Source organism: Hypanus sabinus, chromosome 4 (genome assembly GCF_030144855.1).
Source record: "Hypanus sabinus isolate sHypSab1 chromosome 4, sHypSab1.hap1, whole genome shotgun sequence".
NCBI classification, from domain to species: domain Eukaryota; kingdom Metazoa; phylum Chordata; class Chondrichthyes; order Myliobatiformes; family Dasyatidae; genus Hypanus; species Hypanus sabinus.
Window position 1 is genome coordinate 12,017,305 of NC_082709.1, and position 19,072 is coordinate 12,036,376.

The 19,072-nt window shown below is 42.2% G+C and overlaps 1 protein-coding gene across 2 annotated transcripts in view; it reads right to left on the reverse strand.

The window, feature by feature from the left end:
- The window catches only part of ttc21b (tetratricopeptide repeat domain 21B), a 116,075-nt gene that overhangs the window by 14,507 nt on the left and 82,496 nt on the right, over positions 1 to 19,072 (reverse strand). Inside the window, exons 23-28 of one of the 2 annotated variants that reach the window (XM_059966424.1) lie at positions 12,787 to 12,937; positions 11,835 to 11,996; positions 11,141 to 11,339; positions 8,626 to 8,850; positions 8,350 to 8,470; positions 8,187 to 8,254 (exon numbers count right to left, since the gene is read on the reverse strand). In XM_059966424.1, the coding sequence (XP_059822407.1) occupies positions 8,187 to 8,254; positions 8,350 to 8,470; positions 8,626 to 8,850; positions 11,141 to 11,339; positions 11,835 to 11,996; positions 12,787 to 12,937 (926 nt within the window). The remainder of the gene's footprint in view (positions 1 to 8,186; positions 8,255 to 8,349; positions 8,471 to 8,625; positions 8,851 to 11,140; positions 11,340 to 11,834; positions 11,997 to 12,786; positions 12,938 to 19,072) is intronic. The other variant, XM_059966425.1, reaches the window with a different exon arrangement.

Consider the following 19,072-nt stretch of genomic DNA (forward strand, 5'->3'; position numbering starts at 1 on the left):
AGAGCCGGATTCTCCTTCTCCTGCCCGAGCCGGATTCTCCTTTTCCGGCCTGAGAGCCAGATTCTCCTCCTCCTTCCCGAGAGCCGGATTCTCCTTCTCCTTCTCCTGCCCGAGAGCCGGATTCTCCTTCTCCGGCCTGAGAGCCGGATTCTCCTACTCCTTCTCCTGCCCGAGAGCCGGATTCTCCTCCTCCTTCCCGAGAGCCGGATTCTCCTTCTCCTTCTCCTTCTCCTTCCCGAGAGCCGGATTCTCCTTCTCCAGCCTGAGAGCCGGATTCTCCTTCTCCAGCCTGAGAGCCGGATTCTCCTTCTCCTGCCCGAGAGCCGGATTCTCCTTCTCTGGCCTGAGAGCCGGATTCTCCTTCTCCTGCCCGAGAGCCGGATTCTCCTTCAACGGCCCGAGAGCCGGATTCTCCTTCTCCGGCCCGAGAGCCGGATTCTCCTTCAAGGGCCCGAGAGCCGGATTCTCCTTCTCCGGTCTGAGAGCCGGATTCTCCTTCTCTGACCAGAGTAACAGCTTCTTCTTCTGTGGCCCATCTGCTGTTTTCTTCTTCTCCAGCCTGAGAACCATCTTTTCCTCTGGGCTGAGAGCTGGCTTCTCCTTCTCTGACCCAGGAGCTGGCTTCTTCTTCTCTAGTCCAAGAGCCAGCTTCTCCTTCTCCGACCCGAGAGCCGGATTCTCCGTCTCCTCCAGGGTGACAATCTCGGGATTGCTACCTGTGCCACGTGCGAGTGAGGCCAAGAATAGAATGATTATGCACATTAATACGAGGCTGAGAGCATGGTGCAGGAAGGAAGGGTTCAGGTTTTTGGATAATTGGTCTTTGTTCCAGGGACATTGGGATCTGTTTCGAAGGGATGGTCTACATCTGAACTGGAGGGGTACTAACATTCTTGCAGGAGTATTTGCCAGTGCTGCTCGGGGGGGGTTTAAACTAGATGTGCAGGGGGCAGGGATCCAGATCCAGAGGGTTGGTCAGAAGGTGCATGGGGTTAAATGTGTACAAGGTTTGGGTGATCTTGAGAAGGTCATCAAAATTCAGGGTGCAATTTGCCCGATGGAAGTTCAAGGAGCTGGGTTAGGTACAGTAGACAGTGTTTTAAGCAAAGAGAGAAGGAATGGGCTAAGAATTCTATACTTGAATGCGCGTAGTGTCAGAAATAAGACAGATGAGCTTGAAGCTCAGATGAAAATGGGGAACTATGATATTGTTGGGATAACGGAGACATGGCTGCAAGGGGATCAGGCCTGGGAATTGAGTGTACTAGGGTATACGTGCTATCGTAGAGACAGAAATATGGGAAGAGGGGGTGGGGTGGGGTGGCCCTGTTGGTGAGGAATGAGATTCAGTCCTTAGCAAGAGGTGACTTGGGAACAGGGGAAGTAGAGTCTGTGTGGATTGAGCTGAGGAACAGTAAGGGTAAGAAGACCCTAATGGGTGTTGTGTACAGGCCCCCAAACAGTAGCGTGGATATTGGGTACAAGTTGATTAGGGAGTTAACATTGGCATGTGCTAAAGGTAATGCAGTCGTTATGGGAGATTTCAACATGCAGGTGGACTGGGAGAATCAGGTAGGTGCTGGACCCCAGGATAGGGAGTTTGTGGAGTGTCTAAGGGATGTATTTTTGGAACAGCTTGTGCTTGAGCCAACCAGGAACGAGGCTATTTTGGACTTGGTGATGTGTAATGCACAGGAATTGATAAGTGATCTTGAAGTAAAGGAGCCATTAGGAAGTAGTGATCATAACATGATAAGTTTTTATCTACAATTTGAGAGGGATAAGGGCAGATCAGAGGTGTCAGTGTTGCAATTAAATAAAGGAGACTATGGAGCCATGAGGGAAGAGCTGGCCAAAGTTAAATGGGCGGATGCCCTGGCAGGAAAGACAGTGGATCAGCAGTGGCAGATATTCTTGGGCATAATACAAAAGATGCAAATGCAGTTCATTCCAATGAGAAGGAAGGATTCAAAGAAGGGGAAGGGGCCACAGTGGTTGACAAAGGAAGTCAGAGATTGTATAGCATTAAAGAAAAAGTATGACAGGGCTAAGATGAGTGGGAATACAGATGATTGGGAAAGTTTTAAGGAACAGCAGATCTTAACTAAAAAAGCAATACGGAGAGAAAAAATCAGGTATGAGCTCAGTCTAGCCAGGAATATAAAAGGGGATAGCAAAAGCTTTTTTAGCTATGTGAAGAGAAAGAAGATAGTTAAGAACAATGTTGGCCCCTTGAAGAATGAATTGGGAGAAATTGTTATGGGAAACAGGGAAATGGCAACAGAATTTAATGAATACTTTAGATCTGTCTTCACCAGGGAGGACACAAGCAATCTCCCAGATGTATGGATGGGCCAGGGTCATAAGATATCAGAGGAATTGAAACAGATTGACATTAGGAAAGAAACTGTGATGAGTAGACTGGTAGGACTGAAGGCTAATAAATCCCCGGGTCCAGATGGTCTGCATCCGAGGGTTCTAAAAGAGGTGGCTCAGGAAATTGCGGATGCATTGGTAATCATTTTCCAATGTTCCTTAGATTCAGGATCAGTTCCTGAAGATTGGAGAGTGGCTAATGTTGTCCCACTTTTCAAGAAGGGAGGGAAGGAGAAAACTGAGAACTATCGCCCTGTTAGCCTAACGTCAGTCGTGGGGAAGATGCTTGAGTCCATTATTAAGGACGAAATAGTGGCACATCTAGATGGCAGAAATAGGATTAGGCCGAGCCAGCATGGATTTACCAAGGGCAAATCATGCTTGACTAATCTGTTGGAGTTTTTTGAGGGTGTAACAAGGATGTTAGACGAGGGTAAGCCAGTAGATGTTGTGTACCTAGATTTTCAGAAGGCATTCAATAAGGTGCCACATAGGAGATTGGTGAGTAAAATCAGAGCTCATGGCATTGGGGGCAGGGTTTCAACATGGATAGAAAACTGGTTGGCAGATAGAAAGCAAAGGGTAGCAGTGAATGGGTGTTTCTCAGACTGGCTGGAGGTGACTAGTGGGGTACCACAGGGCTCTGTATTGGGACCACAGCTCTTTACGATTTATGTCAATGATTTAGATGAGGGCATTGAAAACTATATCAGCAAGTTTGCTGACGATACTAAACTGGGTGGCAGTGTGACATGCGAAGAGGACGTTAGGAGAATACAGGGAGACTTGGATAGGCTGAGTGAGTGGGCAGATACTTGGCAGATGTCATTCAATGTGAATAAATGTGAAGTTATCCACTTTGGAAGCTGGAACAAGAGGGCAGAGTATTGTCTGAACGGTGTTGAGTTAGGTAAGGGAGAAATGCAAAGAGACCTAGGAGTCCTAGTTCACCAGTCAATGAAGGTGAATGAGCAAGTGCAACAGGCAGTGAAGAGGGCAAATGGAATGTTGGCCTTTGTTACAAGGGGAATTGAATACAAGAGCAAGGATGTTCTTTTGCATTTGTACAGGGCCCTGGTGAGACCACACCTGGAATATTGTGTACAGTTTTGGTCTCCAGGTTTAAGGAAGGACATTCTGGCAATTGAGGAAGTGCAGCGTAGATTCACTAGGTTGATTCCTGGGATGGCAGGGCTGTCTTACGCAGAGAGATTGGAGAGATTGGGCTTGTACACGCTGGAATTGAGGAGATTGAGAGGGGATCTGATTGAAACGTTTAATTAAAGGATTTGATAGGATTGAGGCAGGAAATATGTTCCAGATGTTGGGAGAGTCCAGTACCAGAGGGCATGGATTGAGAATAAGAGGTCATTTATTTAAAACAGAGTTGAGGAAGAGCTTCTTCTCCCAGAGAGTTGTGGAGGTGTGGAATGCACTGCCTCGGAAGACGGTGGAGGCCAATTCTCTGGATGCTTTCAAGAAGGAGCTGGATAGATATCTGATGGATAGGGGAATCAAGGGATATGGGGACAAGGCAGGGACTGGGTATTGATAGTGAATGATCAGCCATGATCTCAGAATGGCGGTGCAGACTCGAGGGGCCGAATGGTCTACTTCTGCACCTATTGTCTGTTGTCTATTGTCCTCTAGCCTGAGCATCAGCTCCTCCTTCTCCAGCCCGAGCGCTGGCTTCTCCTTCTCCAACTTGTTCGTCAGCTCCTTCAATACTCCAGCCGGCAGCTCCGAACAGCACACAGATCACTGATGCGGTAGACCTGCTGTTGTTCTTGGGGGTCCACTATAGCATTACAATCATAAAAGACGCATTTTAAAAAGGAAAGTCCATCTTTGGTTGGCCCCCAAGCAGCCACTGTGTTTCAGCGCACTGCCATCTTAATAGAAGAAGGTGAAAGTTTTGAGCATGAAGTATTGTTTGATGCTGATTTAAATTTAAATGGTTCTCTGTTCCCAACACTAAGGCATGTCAATATTATAACTGTGGTATGTGGTGGCATCCGTCGGTCTCGAGAGACCATGGATCTGCGCCTGGAGTTTCCAGGGCGCAGGCCTGGGCAGGGTTGTATGGGATACCGGCAGTTGCCCAAGATGCAGGCCTTCCCCTCTCCATGCCACCGATGTTGTCCAAGGGAAGGACACTAGGACCCATGCAGCTTGGCGCCCGTGTCATCGCAGAGCAATGTGTTGTTAAGTGCCTTGCTCAAGGACACAAACACGCTGCCTCAGCTGAGGCTCGAACCAGTGACCTTCAGGTTACTAGTCTTGCCCACTAGGCCACGCGCCAACTGTGGTATGTAAAACCATTAAAGTCAGAGAATAATTCTTAATCTTATATAGATACCAGCTATCAAAATCAAATTGATAACAATAGAATACTAAAGACTGATAGCAGTAGGATACTGTGCAAAAGTCTTAGGCACATATATACAGTGTAGCTAGAGTACTCAAAACTTTTGCAAAGTACTGCAGTAATTTGATTTCACTGTATTGCTGCCACAAAAAAAAATCCATGGCATATGTGAGTGATGATAAACCTGATTACTTACTGTAATTCAGTTCTTTTCTTTATATTTATTTCTCATGTATTTCATTGTACTGCTGCCATAAAGTTAACAAATTTCACGACATAAGCCAGTGATATTAAACCTGATTCTGATATAGGTCTCTATTGTGGACTAGGGACTGAAAGTGGAAGGGATCAGGGAAAAGGGAGGAAGTACCAGGGAGACATTCTGTAATGATCAAAAAACCAATTGTTTATATGCACCTAAGACTTTTGAACAGTACTGTGGATGGTCCCATCAATTCATGAAACCTATTTTACAAAGAAGGGAACAAACAATGGACAGTTGCCAGGTTATCACAAGCCAACTAATTTGTCAATTTTAATTGGAAATAAACACAAATAACTGAAGGAAGTCAAAACTGATATCAGAATTGAAGATTGTGCTAGGCAAATATGACACATTTTTTGTGGAGCTGACATGAATCGTGAATGGGGAAAATACAATAAATGTACGTAATATAGTATTGCAGAAATTTTTGGCAAGGTTCCAGACAGACCACTGGAGAAGATTTAATGATATAAAATTAATTTTAGAATGGATAACTGGATTATGAAATGCTTAGAGAAGATACAGAGCAGAAGTTAAAGATAATTAACTTTGAATGCTTAATACTGTTTTGTTTCTGGAGCGGTTTTGGTTCACTGTTTCCATCAATTATTGTTACTTTGATTGGGATGTTAATGAAGCATATAAACCAAAGGGAGCTGCAAGGAGATTAAGTAATTTGGTACTAAAACATGTTGATCGTTCAGGAATTCAGGCTCTTAAGGTACTGTATACGTGTAGCCTGAGTAACGTGGTATTAAAGAGTACAGCACAGGAACAGGCACTTTGGTCCATTTTGTCTATGTCAACTATGATATCAAATATCAAATTAATTTCTTCTGCCTGCATTTGATCCGTATCCATCCATTCCCTCTAGATTTATTGGCCTATCTAAAAGCCTCTTGAATGCCACTATCATATCTACTCTTGTCACCACTCCTGACAGCCTATTCCAGATAGCAACCATACTGTTTAAAAATGTGTTGCCCTCCTTTAAACTTTGCCCATCTCACCTTGCAGCTACGCCCACTGATATATGATTTCTACCCTGGTAAAACAGGCTCTTGCAGTTGACCCTTTCTGTGCCTCTCATAATCTTATAAATTTCTGTCAAGTTTGCTCTCAATCTCTGACACTCTGGAGAAAGCAATCTAAGGTTGTTGAACTTCCTTTTAAAATACCCTCTAATCCAGGTAGGACCCAGTAAAGCCCTTCTCCACATTCTGCAAAGTTCCCACACCCTTCCTGTAGTGGGGTGGGAAGAACTGCACAGAACACACCAAGCGCACCCTAACAAAGCTGACCTCTTGGCTCTTAAATATTCCATATCCCAAATGATGAAGGCAAACATGAGATACCTTAAGACTTAGGGGCAGAATTAGGCTGTTCAGCCATTGGATCTGCCCCATTATTCTATCATGGCTGATTTAATAACCCATCCCCATAGCCTTTATCACCATTGCTAATCAAGAACCTATTGAGCTCCACTTTAAATATACCCAATGACTTGGCCTCCACAGCTAAGAATTCCACAGATATTCACCACCCTCTAGATAAAGGGATTACTTAATCGGAGCAAGTGAATGGAGACTATTTCCTTTTGATTCTGCATTTTAATTTAGCCCATAGCTGCTCAAATGCTCAGCAGAATCTCTTTCCTTGTTCTTCCTACATCATTGGTACTCATATGGACCACGACAACTGGATCATTGTCTTCCCATTCCAAATTCCTCTGCAAACTAGTTATAAGCCATCCCCTTTGTTTACCACTCTCGTGTTGCCACTTTCAAGGAGATATGAACTTGGCCCCAAGATCCCTCTTTATACCATTGCTACTAAGGGCCCCACCATTAAGTGTAAGCTTTCTCTTTACACTTGATCTCTCAAAATGCGACATCTCACACATATTGCTATAAAGCTAATTGAACACTAGGATTTGATAGCAAGAAGTAAGGAACACAAAACTGGACGCAATGCTAAAGTTCCCATAAAACTTTACTAACGCCACAATTAAGAGTTAAAGTCATAGAAAAATACAGGGCCTTGGTCCACCTAACCTGTGCCAAATTATTTAAACTGCCATCGACCTGCACCCGACCCTAGCCCTCCATACCCCTCCCATGCAAGTATCTATCCAAACTTGTCTTAAACTTTGAAACTGAGTTCGCATTCACCACTTGAGGTGGCAGCTCATTCAACACTCACGACCCTCTGACTGAAGAAGTTTTCCCTCATGTTCCTTTTAAATTTTTCACCTTGCACCCTTAACCCATAACCACTAGTTATAGTCCCACCCAACCTCAGTGGCAAAAGCCTGCTTGCACTTACCCCATCTATACCCCTCAAAATTCTGTACACCTCTAACAAGTCTCTCCTCAATCTTCTACGTTCCAAGGAATAAAGTCCTAAACTATTCAATCTTTCATTATAACTTAGGTCCCCCAGTTCTGGCAACATCCTTGCAAATATTCTCGGTACTCTTTCAAACTTATTTACATCTTTACTCAGAGAGTGGTTGGCGTGAGGAATGCACTTCCTGAGTCAGTGGTGGAGGCAGATACACTAGTGACATTTAAGAGACTACTAGACTGGTATATGGAGGAATTTAAGGTGGGGGGTTATATGGGAGGCAGGGTTTAAGGGTCGGCACAACATTGTGGGCCGAAGGGCCTGTACTGTGCTGTACTATTCTAGGTTCTATGTTTCCTATTGGTAAGTAGTTGTGTAAATTTTGTAGTTCTGTAAATAATAAGGGCATCAGGCAGACTTGAAGATGTATTGCAAATTCACTATTTTAGTTCACTCTGTTGAGATTATGAGATGATTTGAAGATGTTTATTAAGGGATTAGACAGAGCAGGTAAGAACAAACTGTTTACTGTGATCGTAATAGCAAAAGAAATCATACAAGTTAGGGATTGGAATAGGGATGCTTTTTGTAAAAGTTAGTCAGAGATGTAAAACTGTGGAAATGCATTGCTAGAAATGTTGACAGAATCAAAAGAATCTGCCATCATTTAAGTTTAGATTAGATAAGGTGCTGGTGAGATGGTAGCAGAGGTGTCTAGACTGGGTACCCAAGATTTGGAGCATTTTGGGGAGTTTAAGCATGAACACTGGTTATAATTATTTTGTCAACAGTTCTGAAATCTACATTAAACTTTGCATTTAAAAATGTTACCTTATGACAGATGTCAATAGCATCAACATATCGTTTTGCCTTCAAGTAGTTAAAAGCCAGCTTGTACCCTATAAAATTAACATCAGTTTTGAGATAATGTTACACATTAGTACAATTCAGAATTTCTAATGTTAATGACACATACTAATAAACTGGATCTTACCAATTGTTGGATTTGTCTGGTTACAATATTTCCAAGCCATTTCATAATTAAAGGCTGCATCTTTGTAAGATTGTTCTTTCTCCATAATGTAACCCATATATTCATAGGCCTTGCAACAAGACTAAGAAAACAAACAGCCGTTAATTCAAATGAACTAAAAATATACAAAACAACTGATATCTACCAAGATCCTCACAAAACCCTGTATGATCGGAGGTAACCATTGATAAATGTCTTGTGCAACAATAGCAAACAATATTAAAGAAATTCACCGACCTTATTATGACGCAGACAGCGTTTAAGTAATTCAACTGCCATGTCAAATTTTCCAGACTGTATGTAAACATCAGCTAAAAGCAGCCAACTCTTTTCCAACTCCTCTGCATCAATTGCATTCCAGTTTAATTTTGCAATGCGTTTCAGCTGATTTCTTGCACGAGGAGTCTGCTTTAAAATCATGTATGCAGTTGCCATTCCAAACAGTGCAGGAATGTGGTCCTTCTGTGTTACGAAAACCAAATAAGTAATAAATTACAAATACCACTCTGCAATTTTCTTTTGGATGCTCTTCAATTAATTTCTCGCAGGGGTTTCATGACAATGATCCAAAATTAACTAATGAAATTTGGTAATTAAGAATCTGCAAAAATAAATTCATTTTCCAAAGCTTTCGTGTTTCTCCACTAGAGACCCTCCTCAGCCCCCAATCAGGACAACCGGGGAACAAAATAGGATTGTTAAAATTTCAGAATAAGTGTCATGTCTCTTTCAAATATCAGCTGTTAGAATCTTTACAAGATGTAGATTATATCAAATAAAAGAGAGCAAACATTGATTCAGAAGAGGTGGATTGGCTTCACCAAGATCTTTAGATGGAAAAGTAACATCATAGAAGATGCTGGAATATCCTACAGATGGTTTCCAAAAATCAAGAAATGAATATATCAGTGTCTAAATGCTGGACATGGTGCATATTTATTAACAGAATTATGCTTGGTTAGTTATTGTCACTGTAATGTTGTGTAAGAGGGCTTAGACACATATCTAATCACAAACAAGAGAAATTCGAAATCCAAGCAACACACAAAATACTGAGTTCCTCCAGTATTTTGTGTGTGTTGCTTAGATAAATAACTTCTCATTTACATCAGGTTCTACAATTCACAAAAAAATAGTTTTACCTCCGAAGATTTAATTGATAATGGAATCATAATCATAATTGCAAATTTGGGATACCTTAACGTAAGGACAGAACATCAAATGCTGGAGAATGTAATGACTGCATATAGGAAGGAGCAACTCATCTGTCTCTTGAAATAGATGCAAGTAACTAAAGGCAGCTTGGATATAATGCGCATTTCCAAACTTTGCTGTAAAGGAATCATTAAAGCCAACAATAACAAACTCCAGAGAGCTAGTAAACTAGTGCTCTGGAGTATTCAAAGCTTTGAGCACACTCATCTAGCCCTACTGGTGGAGGGGGCAGGAACGGAGGTTTGCAAATCTAGAAGCCAGTGTAGCATGTTCACTACACTTCTGAAAAGGGTTCTACAAACTTGTACCTTTATAGGCTAAGCATAGTCTATTTTAGCTGATCTTAAAGGCATGCAAGAGAAGAGTAAATTTGATATATAGTAAATTACAAGTTAGGTCAAGAGATTAGCAAGTTTAGGAAATGATGTTAAGTTTTAACAACAAAATATAAAAAGCATATACTATATAGTCATATAGAGAAACGGCTAAAAAGAAGCTCTGGCACAACAAGCTGTTCCAATCACCAGCCACCCATTTAAACTAATCCTACATAACTTCCAGTTACATACACAAGATGCTGGAGGAACTCAACAGGACAGGCAGTATCTATAGAAATGAATAAACAGTCAATGTTTTGGGCCTAGGACTGAGAAGGAAGGGGGAAGATGCTAGAATAAAAAGGTGGGGAAAGAGGAAGGAGGCTAGCTGGAAGGTGAAGCCAGGTGGGTGGGAAAGATTAAGGGCTGGAGAAGAAGGAATTTGATAGGAGAGGGGAATGGACCATAGGAGAAAGGGGAGGAGGAGGGGTCCCAGGGAAAACTGATAGGCAGGTGAGAAGGTCAGAGTAGGGAACAGAACATAGAACATAGAATAGTACAGCACATTACAGGCCCTTCGGCCCACAATGTTGTACCGACCTTCAAACCCTGCCTCCCATATAACCCCCCACCTTAAATTCTTCTATATACCTGTCTAGGAGAAGGGGAACGGGGATAGGAGAATTTTTTTCCAGGAAGGAAAAATTGATATTCATACCATTAGGTCGGAGGCTACCCCGATGGAATATAAGGTGTTGCTCCTCCATCCTCAGGGTGGCCTTATCTTGGCACAAGAGGAGCATATGGACTGACATGTTTCAATTGGAATTAAAATGTTTGGCCACTTGTGGCCACATTCCCATTAACTCAACAAATTCAACCCCCCCCCCCCCCCCACCCACCAACTCCCAGGTCTTACCACCTACTGACACACTGGCCACATTACATTGACAAATTAACATACCAACTTGCACATCTTATGATGTAGTAGGGAACTGAGACACACAAATAGTCCAAATTCCATACAAACAAAACCCAAGGTTAGGACTGAACTTGGGTCTCTCACACTGCCAGACACTGGCAGTATTAGCTGCATCACTATAATAGTGCAAATAATAATTTTAAATAACTTCAGAAATTTAGAAATTTAGAATAACTACAAATTTAAATGAGCAAAAATTACTTTTATGTCCATACTCTCTTGGAAAAATCAGACTAACCTCAGCTGTCGCTATTTCAGTGAAGACATTAAGAGCCCGTTCCACATTTGCTTTTTGCTTTGTTGCCATTAGGCAGCAGCTTTCCATTATCCGTAGCTGGGTATGACCTTGAGTAGTCTGAGGTTTAAGTTCTTTCAGGAGTTTCTCTGCTGTCATGACAGCCAGCTGCTCTGACTCTTGTTTTTCTGATGAATTTCTACTGGCAACATAAGACATTCTAAACTTATTTGTTCAATTTCAAACTCTTGTTCAAGTTGCAATTTTCCCCATTTCAAAATCATACATCATTTCAACTTCTGCTTCAATTATTTGTTTGATTTGTATGTACAAGAAATCAAATGCACTGAAACTTATAAATTATGCTGGACAACCATTAGTTTGATACCAATAAAATTACTCACTGCAAAATCAATAACCCATAATAAAATTGGAGTTAATTTTTGAAAACCTTCTTAAGATGAACCAGGAAAATAATTTGTGAAAAAATTAATTTTGGTAAAGGAATAATTGAAACAACAAGTTTCAATAAAGTTGGAATAAAGCAACAAGTTTAATTAAACAAGTGAGAGATTATAGAAGAATTAGAAACAATGACAAAACAAAAATGAATATTCAATTTAAAAGCAATTCGGACTAATCCTTAGTTCTTCAATCAAACACATTAGACCAAATTTTAACAACGCTGTGTTCTCACCGCACGTCTCCATCCAGGTTTTCAAAGACTTCACCTCCTATAGTATCATTATCTGGATTCATACAGATTTCTATCATATTATAAACTGCATTTTGCCCCCAGTCACTATCCTTACGAGCTTTATTGAAGTGTCGGAGTGCATCATTTGGCTCCCCAGTGTACCTACAAAAATTAAAAATACTATAAACATCTTATTTTAGAAGGTATTTCATAATAATAGTGGGAGTGGATATTGTTTATAAATCTTAGGTAGACTACTACTACCACTTTCCTCTATAACAATTAACACTCATACAAAATTGACAGTTGAACTGAAATTGTATCTGGTGTATAGGCATTTTTGAAAATTGATTTGGAACGTTTAACTATCATATTTGTTATTGCATTTGATGATGAACTTCAATAAAAAAGAGCTTTGTGCTTTTTCATGAAAATTTGCAATGAAGAAAAGGAAAATTACTTCCATACGTCGCAAGAAGTATTGAAAGAAAAAGGGAAAGCTGATATTATTAACACAGCCACTAGAGGGTGCTGTATTGTCTGTTCACAAAATCATAAATGTTATATATTTATGTGGCTAACTCATGTATCATAAATGTTATGATCAGGACAAAGCATATCATTATTGTACTGATAGCCCATTTCCGTGGAGTGTAAGTGACATAAATGTAGAGCCCCAACATCTGCCCAAAATATGCCTCAATGAATGAGCATGATTTAGGAATATAAAACAATAATGAACAAAGTGACATGTAGACTGGAACCACACTATAAAACAAAAGGGTATACTTGTTAAATGAAGTTCAAAACCATTTTCATGTCAGTAATAAACAAACTTAACTCGTATTTGAGTTTTTTCCTGATCCTTCTTATGCAATGCCAGATGTATTTGATCACCAGATCATAAGAAATAATTTAATCTCAAAATTCTTGTTATTAAAGGATAACTTACCAGAGGTACAATCCTTTGCAATAATTAAATCCAGGCTCAGAATTAGGTCTTGCAGTGTGTTTTTCAGCCATATCAAGGAACCTTGGAACATCTTCCAGTTTTCCAGCTCTCCTCAACAAATCAATCAAACGTGATAAAGTGATGAAGTTATCTGAAACAAAAAGATCCACGAATCCCACTTATCACAGCTTGATACTTTTTCATCATTGTTCCAATGGGAGTCAGACACAAGTGGTTTTAAATATAATCTGAGCAGATTATTATTCAGAAGTCTTGGTACCATTTGACAAGAAGGATTTATAATATAGGAAGGTTGTTGATTTACATCAATTTCTAAGAATGGTGATTTCTTAAGTATACCTAGTTGTATCTGAAGACACTAAGAACTCTTACTGACTGTAGTGTTTACTTGAATACAAACCAAAACCACTCAGAAAGTAAGCAGACTATATGATATGCTTCAAAATAAAGCAAGTTCCAAAGTTGAAGAAAGTACATTTGATCCTTTATTAAGAAACCAGCAAAGTCAGACAATCATCTAATGATAAAAGCTAATGAAACTATAACTAGCAATTTAACGAAATGAGTGGTCTAATAGTTGGCGACCTTAATGTTCCAATTTGCGTTGTGAATTGTTGTTACATGAATGAAATTGCCAGAGAAAATTGTTGGCAGATACAAAGCAGCATCTTTATTCGACAAAACATGGTATAGTAGGCGCCATATGGAGAAGCTATCAGTGGAAAGGTCCACTGGTCCAACGTGTGCTCAATATTCATTTGCTTAACACAAAGGACAATTCCATATTTACAAAGTATAGACAATGCTTTCTTTTGAAACTACATGCAAACTTCACACCTTCTGATTTGTATCTATCCCTCAGATGCCAGCATCATCTGGACTGGGATCCACAACTTTCAGGAATGCATTATTCCAAATTAAATCCACAATACATTTTCAAGGAACAGAAAACTGGTAGCCAAAGCTGTTTGACCAAAACCCAAAAATCTCTCTAACAGTCCCTTCTGGTCAAAAACAAATTTGTACCAGGAAACGCCAACCTAGGAGGATCTACTCAAATAGGGCAGCAAAAATGAAAGCCCCCCCAACTTTGTGTGCCTCAATATCTACCCTAGCGTTCCCAAAACGCTACCTACCAAAAGTTAAGCAGAGAGGTTGTTCCAGAAATTTGAACAAGTCTTTAAAAGTGTGGCTTCTTTTGTGTGTCTGTTGGCTCTTTCCCTACAGGCTGATTGCAGCTTAATTACATTTGTTGTCTTCACCCCTTCATTCTTGGATTGCTGGAACTCTTTCTTTCCAGGAGCACGCACAGGCCTTCTCATTGTTGTACAGGAGGGGATGGGGTGATTTCTATGTCAATGTCTGCAAGGGCCTCTCCTCAGTGGCATCTTCTTCCGAACTGTCCAGTTGATCACTGGCCTGATTGCTGAAAGGGCCCAGCTCCTCATTCAGACTGAGGGAGACTGCCTTCAGATGCTGTGTGCAGTCTGAAATGCCATCGAAGTTGTAGAACTTGCTGTCTCAAAAATCCCTCCCCATCTATTTTCCAATAACTTTTCTACTCTATGCTCTTGAACTAATTATCTACCTTCAGCAACCAGCCTTCATTGCAGAGTACCATCATCATCAACGTTAGCATGCTATTAATAGTTTTCTGTCATGCTCTCTGTGTTTTCTGCCAGGCTCTCGCGGTCTTCTGCCTTTGCATTTCGTCTGGGTATGTCTTCATCAGCTGTGGTCAGGTCTGGTATGGCTGGCTGGTGTTCCTCCTTTAGATTCTCTGTAATTACATGGTTACTAGGTACACTTGATCCCTGGCTCTGTCTGTGGGAGCAACAAGTGGGTGAGTCGTATGCTTTAACCTGAGCCCATGTTTCCACTGGCCGTCTTGCTGAGTCTGCACACAGACACAAGTATCATGGGTTAAGAGTACCATCTGTGTCCTATCCACCTGGGGGCAAACCCTGGCCTTTCCGCAGCACTCTCACCATGAATTGGTCGCTGGGCAGTGGAAGGACCATCTCCCTTCCCTCCGGCTCCCTCTGATCAGCAATTTACTGCTGTTGCTTTGCTCAGTCCTTCAACACTTTAAGTTGGTTTCAGAGGTCTTTCACGTACTGTGTCATTCTATTCCTGTCAGTCCTAGGCTCCCCGCAACCCATAATTACCCCATAAGTGAGTTGCATTGCTCGCCCCATCAATAAATAATTCATAGGGGCTGAAACCCAATGTGCAGTTGGGTTGCTTGTAATCTCATCAGGATTCCTGGTAAATATATCAATCCATGTCTTTCCCATCTCATTTATAGTTTTACCTAAGGTGTACCTAAGGTGTTGACCCTTTCTACCATTCCTGAACGTAGAGGGTGGTGGGGTACTTGGAATTGTTGTCGAATCCCTAACAGTTGGCACATTTCCTTCATCACTTCCCTTGTGAAATGTGCTCCCTGATCAGATTCCCCACCGTGGGAGGAATTCCTGAACCAGAATCGGTTCAGCGGTGCTGGCGGCGCAGTCCCTTCCTGGGAAAGCCTCCGCCCACCCAGATAATAACTTGACAGGAGCATTCTCCCTGCTTTTGGGTAGGGGCCCTGTGAAGTCCATCTGGATGTCTTCCCAGGGTCCCGTTGGCTGTGGTTGATCTGCCAGCTGTAGCTTTCTGCCCTTACCAGGGCTATGCTGGGCACAAATGATACAACGATGGTAGAATTTCTGAACAACCCCACACATCCCTGGCCAATACCAGTCCTCCTTTACCCTCCCACGTCTATTCCAGCAATTCCTTGCTTTGTGCCCTGGCTACCGGCAAGCAAAACAAACTCTATGGGACATCACAGCAGCTGCATACACTATAGCCACTTTGTGATTTCTCTTGCACTTTCTTTGGTCTATCTCACTGGCCCACGAAACTATCACCATTATGCCTAAATCTAAAACTTCCTGGTGGGCTGAGCCCAGGCCTTCCTTCATCATTTACAGGAAGTCTTGGTCATCCCTCCCTGGATTATCCAACCCAGAATGCTTCTCATACGCTCAATATTAACATTCAGCATAATCCAAGGCTGTCTCATCAGCCCTCTGAGTCACTGCCATTATCATTCCCCAGTCACTCTCACCTCTGCCCAGTCGCTGCCTCACTTGCCCTTTAAAACAGCGATATCTTTCTTCATTGCTGGTGCTCCCGGTGGTTGCCCACGTACCATCCCGCACCCCCGGCCCGTACTGTTCCACATATTCCTTGGGCACTTCGCTTTTACCAACGCATGTATATCTTTAGGGTGCATCTGGTAAATTTCAACCATATCCTCAAGCTTATGCCAAAATTCTGAATTCCCACATGCAACTTTAAGTGAGGGCAACTCAAACAGAATGCTCTGTTTCTCCCCGGTGGTGAGGGGTTTATGAATGTTCATAATCAAGGTCAAGAGCTGGCTAGGATCATCAGGGTTCTCAGCCTGATGCTGCATGATCTCAATAGATGCCATCCTGACAGATACATCTGGGTAAAACCTCTCCCTGAAATATCTCCACACTGCACAATATATAAAAGATGTGTAACCCCCTGGGTCGCCTCAGGCTCGCTCAGCTCGTTCTTGTCTAGGGGGAGCAGCCTTCAGCCCCGCCAAACTGGGTAATCAGCTGGTGTGGGTGCTGTGTGATGTCCCCGCCTCATCCAAAAACAGACAGTACACCATATGCGATTAAATGAGTACAATTTATAAAGGTTACTTTAACTAAGTGATTAATAACGATACAGTATATATGAAGAGAAAATTAAAGAAAAGGCGCCAAACTTATCAAAGTCCAAACCACTTCGTGCACAGCCGTTGGAGCTCAATTTCTGAAGTCTTCTGGCCTCCATTCGATCCCCTCCGAACTCCTCGACTCGCAGCTCAGGACCCTCCGAACTCCTCGGACTCTCCAAACAGCTCAGGACCCTCCGAACTCCTCGGACTCTCCAAACAGCTCAGGACCCTCCGAGTGGTCAACCAAGCACATCTAGCTTCATCCCCCCCCCCCTCCTCGGAGAATCTCCCGGCCTCGGACCCCCCCTTTGGGGTCCGATCCTCGCCCAGCTTAGAGCATTGCGTCCTCTCTCTCGACCCCCTCGCGCCGATCTGCCCAAAAGCCCGTCAACAAAAGCTTACAGACTCAGAAGAAAGAACATTAATCCCCATTTGGTTTACAAAGGAATACCATTCTCGTTATCAGTAAATTAGCATTCCTGCTAGTTAACAAAAAAGAAGAAACCCTCTTTACAGATGATTAAACAGCACATTCTTAAAACCACAGAGCATGTCCTCCTCAGCTCGCCACTTCTGAACACCTGAACTCATGATGCCTGCTGTATTCCTTTGCATCACACTTGCAAAATGTGTACACTAAAACAAAGCTCTCCAAATGAGTATTCCTCTGTTGGTGAGGAATGATATTCAGTCCCTTGTGAGGGGGGACATAGAATCAGGGGATGTAGAGTCAGTATGGATAGAACTGAGAAATTCTAAGGGTAGAAAGACCCTAATGGGAGTTATCTACAGGCCCCCAAACAGCAGTCTGGATGTAGGGTGTAAGTTGGATGAAAAGTTAAAATTGGCATGTCGCAAAGGTAATGATACAGTTGTCATGGGGGATTTCAACATGCAGGTAGACTGGGAGAATCAGAATGGTACTGGATCCCAAGAAAGGGAGTTTGTGGAGTGCCTCTGAGATGGATTCTTAGAACAGCTTGTACTGGAGCCTACCAGGGAGAAGGAAATTCTAGATTCTAGATCTAGTGTTGTGCAATGAACGGGATTTGATCAGGGACCTCGAGGTAAAGGAGCCATTAGGAGGTAGTGACCATAATATGATATGTTTTAACCTACAATTTGAGAAGGAAAAGGGAAAATCGGATGTGTTAGTATTACAGTTGAACAAAGGGAACTATGGAGCTATGAGGGAGCAGCTGGCTAAATTTCAATGGAACAATACCCTAGCAGGGAAGACAGTGGAACAACAATGGCAGGTATTTCTGGGAATAATGCAGAAGGTGCAGGATTGGTTCATTCCAAAGAGGAAGAAAGATCCTAAGGGGAGTTAAGGGGCAGCCATGGCTGACAAGGGAAGTAAAGGGCAGTATAAAAATAAAAGAGAAGAAGTAGAACATAGCAAGAACATAGCAAAGATGGGAATCTTTTATAGAGCAATAGAAGATAACAAAAAAGGCAATACGCCAAGAAAAAATGAGGTACGAAAGTAAACTAGCCAAGAATATTAAGGAGGATAGTAAAAGCTTCTTTAGGTATGTGAATAGCAAAACAATAGTTAAGACCAAAATTTGGGCCATTGAAGACAGAAATGGGTGAACTTATTACGGGGAACAAGGAAATGGCAGACGAGTTGAACAAGTACTTTGGATCTGTCTTCACTAGGGAAGACACAAACAATCTCCTAGATGGAATAGTGGCCAAAGGAACTAGGGTAAAGGATGAACTGAAGGAAATTTATATTAGGCAAGAAACGGTGTTGGATAGACTGTTGAGTCTGAAGGCTGATAAGTCCCCAGGACCTGATGGTCTGCATCCCAGGGTACTTAAAGAGGTGGCTCAAGAAATCGTGGACGTATTGGTAATCATTTTCCAATATTCTATAGATTCAGGAACAGTTCCTGCTGATTGGAGGGTGACTAATGTTGTCCCACTTTTCAAGAAAGGAGGGAGAGAGAAAACAGGGAATTATAGACCGGTTAGCCTGACGTCAGTGGTGGGAAAGATGCTGGAGTCAATTATAGAAAAGGAAACTACGACACATTTGGATAGAGGTAGAAGGATCAGTCTGAGTCAGCATGGATTTATGAAGGGAAAATCATGCTTGACTAATCTTCTGGAGTTTTTTTTTGAGGATGTAACTATGAAAATGGACAAGGGAGAGCCAGTGGATGTAGTGTACCTGGACTTCCAGAAAGCTTTTGATAAAGTCCCACATAGGAGATTAGTGGGCAAAATTAGGGCACATGGTATTGGGGGCAGAGTACTGACATGGATTGAAAATTGGCTGGCTGACAGGAAACAAAGAGTAGCGATTAATGGGTCCCTTTCGGAATGGCAGGCTGTGACCAGTGGTGTACCGCAAGGTTCAGTGCTGGGACCGCAGCTGTTTACAATATACATTAATGATTTAGATGAAGGGATTAAAAGTAACATTAGCAAATTTGCTGATGACACAAAGTCGGGTGGCAGCGTGAAATGTCAGGAGGATGTTATGAGAATGCAGGGTGACTTGGACAG